This window comes from Abramis brama (assembly GCF_963993115.1).
Source record: "Abramis brama genome assembly, chromosome: 18".
NCBI classification, from domain to species: Eukaryota; Metazoa; Chordata; class Actinopteri; order Cypriniformes; family Leuciscidae; genus Abramis; species Abramis brama.
Window position 1 is genome coordinate 32,332,525 of NC_139980.1, and position 4,322 is coordinate 32,336,846.

A 4,322-nucleotide genomic window follows, 5' to 3' on the forward strand; every position below is an offset into this window, starting at 1 on the left:
CTTTTTAAAGTATCATTTAAAAAGTTCCATTTAGTCTCCGTATGATGTCACGAATTCTATAGGAATTAGAAAAATGTTTCAAATAGTTTTAGATGAAGAATTGCATCAATAACATCTTTAATATAACTTTTCCTGCCCTATACCAGTGGAAAAGTAAAACATCTGACCATTTTAATCACCTTTTAGCTTTTTAACTGGCCATTTAAAAAGTACCAATATTCCATTTGTTCTCCATATGATGTCACACAATCTACTGGAAGTATAATTTTTTTTTCAACTGTTTTCAACAGTTATGATGCGGTTCATTGCTGATGATGGTTAATAATCAGTTGTGATGAGGATGTCATTAATCACGGACACACAGACTGTTTTAGGTTGATGTGTTTTATTAAGTGCAGACGTATCTTGGTACAGAATCCAGTTGGACACATTTCATTGTATAAGATGATGATGATGATGATGATGATGTATTTCTCTGTGTTCACAGTGTCTGGGTTTCCACATGACAACACGCACTGGAATGTCACATCAAAAGTGGATCCCATTTTGACTTTTTGGACTGATTATTATTATTATTTTAAGCATTTTTGGACAAATAGCAACTGCAGAAACACACAAGCGCCGAACATGAAAAACGTAACAAATAAATTAATAAACGATTGTATCTAATGCAAGGTGAAGTTCAGACTTTCAGCAGACGAAGATCGATCTTTAGATCAATGAATGAAACATTTGGCTGAGACAAATTTAAAAATCAATCACAAATGAATTAGGCGAGCAAATAATTTAAATAAAACATTTGAAATAAATAAATAATAATGATAAGATAAATAATCACAAACATTTACACACACAATAATAATAATAATAATAACAATATAAAAATTAATATCAGCAACTGCAATCACTCCAACATTTACATGATTAAGGCAGTTTTACAGCATGTCGAGATCTAACTCAAGGCATTTCTGGCTACACTAAAGGGAGAAACCCTTGTCAGTAGGTTGTGTTGAAAGCTACAGTCAAAGTCCACAGATTCACAAGCTCTATTAAAGCTAGAAACGATGGAAACGTATGTACAGCCTGTGAATTCAAGGCATGTTCTAGGATTCTTAGGTCTAAAAGCTAAAAGCACTTGTGCGGAGATCCTAGAAAAATAAGCAAACAGTCTAACCTGTTGTACCTCCTCCAGATAAACTACCTTACACTGTTCAAAATCAAGGTTCTGCATTGACATCGATGCTTCCATGGAGAACTTTAAAATGTTCTTCACGCTAGGAAAAAAACAGGTTCCTTTTTTTTTCTTTTTCTTTTTTCTTCTGTAGAACCAAAAATGGTGGTTGCTGTGAAAACCTCCTTTCAGAACCTTTGTTTTTAAGAGTGTGGATTTGAAACCAGCAGGATTCGCATCCAGGTGCTCATCCAGGAGGATTCTGTGGGTTAAGGCAGTGCTTCCAGACCCTCTTCTTCCTCCTATAATCGTGTCAGATCCTAAATGTGCACTGTTCTGGGACTGGGAAGCACTGGTTTAAGGCACAGCTTCAGCAGGCTGGACGCACCGGCATCTGAAGCAGGATGACCTGCCTGTTCTCCGACGGGTGGCATTTGTTGATGTGTCTCGTGAGTCCCGGTGAGCTGTAAAACATGGCGGGACAGTACTTGCACGGGTACACCTGCGCCGAGTGCTGCAGGCGGATGTGCCTCTCCTGGCTCATCCTGTTCGGGAAGTTTTCCCCGCACACCGGGCACAGGTGGCACTCGGACGCGCTGAGATTCAGAGGCGCTTGGCTTTGGGGTTTATCGCTCGCTTCGTGAAGCGCCGTCACGTGCTTTTTCAGGTACGCTTGACGTTTGAACTTCTTCCCACAGTGCGGGCAATCATACAGACCGTCTTCCGATCCAGACTCGGAAAGTCCAGGACTAGGAGTGTCCCTGTCGCTGGAGGTCTCGTGCTCTTTTTCAGGCGCGGGCGTCTTATTGCTTTCCGGGTTCCCCGGTTTGGGCTTGTGCCACCGCCGGTGCGAGGCCAGGTTCGCCGGGCAGCTGAAGAGCTTGTCGCATTCGGGGCATCTGTACTCGATCCGGACGATCCTGGAGCACTTATGCTGGGCCAGAGAGAAGGGATCAGCGTACGCCTCTCTACACAGCTGACACACGAACTCTCCGAGCGGCTTGTCTCCTCCTGCGCACTGAGATCTGGGCTTCTGCTCCAGTGGACCTTCTTTAATCTTCAAGCCCAGCACTGGAGAAGTGGTCATCTCGTCCTCAAACTGCAGTTTCCGCATAGCTTTGGCTTTCTTGGACGCGGCTTTGCCTTTGCGTTCTGCGTCTGGTGCGGGTCTTTTCGTGGTTGTTGTGGTGCCGGTTCGGTTGCTGTTGCTGGTGCCGATTTTAAGATCCACGGGCGCGAACGGCGCGAGATCGGAGCTGTTGGGCGCCGCCGGGAAGGACTCCGCTGAAATAGGCGAGCCGAGATTGAAGCGCCTTTCCAAACATGCCCTCTCGTGCTCTCTGCTCACGGGCCGGGTCGGGCTGTACATGGATCGGTAGACTGTCTCGGGGTTCCCGAACTGCACCGGCGATACCGGGTGGCGCGCGCACAGCGCGTCCTGCTGCGCGGCTGGAAACGCGCCCTGCTCATCCTCATCCGAGCGGACGCGGTATGAAACAGGTGTCGCTTTCTTATTTCTTTTGACTAAAAATCCTCTGGGCATCTTCGCCAGCTGAAAGGCACTTCAGACGGGTTGAAATCAGAGGCACACCTGGTATACTATATTTGGACGCGTGCGGTGATCTTTCCATCACGGAGGCATAGCAGCAGTCTTTTTAAGCAGGAATGATGACATTGTTCTCGCCCCTCGCTGCCTCGTCCAATCAGATGGAGCTGGAATCCCTATGGATTTGGAGATGGGAGGGTCTGCAGATTGCTCGGGCAGATGTACCTGAGGTTTATTATATTAGGATGCTTTAGGCACACGCTGGTTCCTCCTCTTTTCACGCTTTGATGCGTCCCGTCAATGCGCACGTGCCCTGCCTTTGTCAGCATCCTTTAGGGCTCCTTCACTCTTAGAGCATCAGAATTTCAAATTAAAAAGGGGGAAATGGCAACAAAGAAGTCGTGCAATGTTAAATTTTTAATAGGCCCATACTCGCGTTTGCGTTAAACAAAAATGTCTTGAAATCAGTTTGTGCGGCGAAAGGGCCGCAAGGTGCATGCGTAATTTGTCTCGAAACTAATTAAATGTATAAATCAGACGCCTGCAGGCTTAGGACATGTGCGACAGTTGAATGCGGGACGTATTAATCACTCTTTGCGCGCATACATAATTCATAAAAGAGGCTCCTCTCGTTTGCATCACAAAAGACACGCTTGCGCGAGCTGCCGGGACAGACGCACATCATCCTTCTGTTCAAACGGACTCATTCCGGTCTCAGACTCACCCGTGCCATCATCATCAGCAGCATCATCATTGTGCTCGTGCATGTGATGATGTCATTCCAATGCAACGGTCTCGTAATAGCGGAATTTCGCGTAATCTCCGGCGTTATTGTAGCTCCAGACTAGCACATTTGTTGTATGGGATTTCATAACTCGTTGTGAGGGTTTAAGAGGAACATATTGCCTTTTTTAAATTTCCACATACAAGATCTTTTTTGGGGGCCAGATGGTTTACTTGCCTAACTTAGACGAGCACATTTGTTGCACCTGATATCTGATGTGCAAACATTTTATTTTATGTTACTATTTCACTTGATTTGCATTTTAGAGAAACCTGTGTAGTTTTTTTATTGCCTTTTTACATTTTTAGTTATTTCCGAATTCAAGACCCAGCTTTTAGAAAAACACATTTGTTGCATCTGAAATAGTTTCATTTTATTATTATTTTCTTAAACATCAGATCTGGTTGCATTACTACCCATACATGAGCTATATGACGGTGGACTGTTGGATCATGCGCCTGTGATTTTCTGCCCCACGTTCATTATCATACAGCTGCTGCTGCGCTCTCATTCTGCTGCTCTTATCTCTGCTGCCTTCAGATCTCCACTTAATTTACAACCCTATACTGGATAGCACATACACCGAGTATTCAAACCAGCAAAGTCAGTTATTTTTAATGAATTGTCACTCAGTACACACCAAATATTTGCATTTGACAAAACCAGAAGCTTTATTTATTTGCTCAACTTCTTTGACCCCAACCCCCCACAATGTGCTCACCCCCCCCCACCACAAACATATGGTGCAGCAAATGTAAAGAAATAAAGAAACAAAAGATAAAGTACTGAATAAATGCCCCTAAATGTAAAATGGATATTGA

General features: G+C 44.3%; 1 protein-coding gene across 1 annotated transcript; it reads right to left on the reverse strand.

The window, feature by feature from the left end:
• Positions 1 to 377: 377 nt before the first annotated feature.
• On the reverse strand, positions 378 to 4,249 carry insm1a (insulinoma-associated 1a). The gene has a single exon (XM_084091377.1). The coding sequence runs from the start codon at positions 2,712 to 2,714 to the stop codon at positions 1,542 to 1,544; it is 1,173 nt and encodes a 390-aa protein (XP_083947503.1). The 5' UTR covers positions 2,715 to 4,249; the 3' UTR covers positions 378 to 1,541.
• Positions 4,250 to 4,322: the final 73 nt, after the last annotated feature.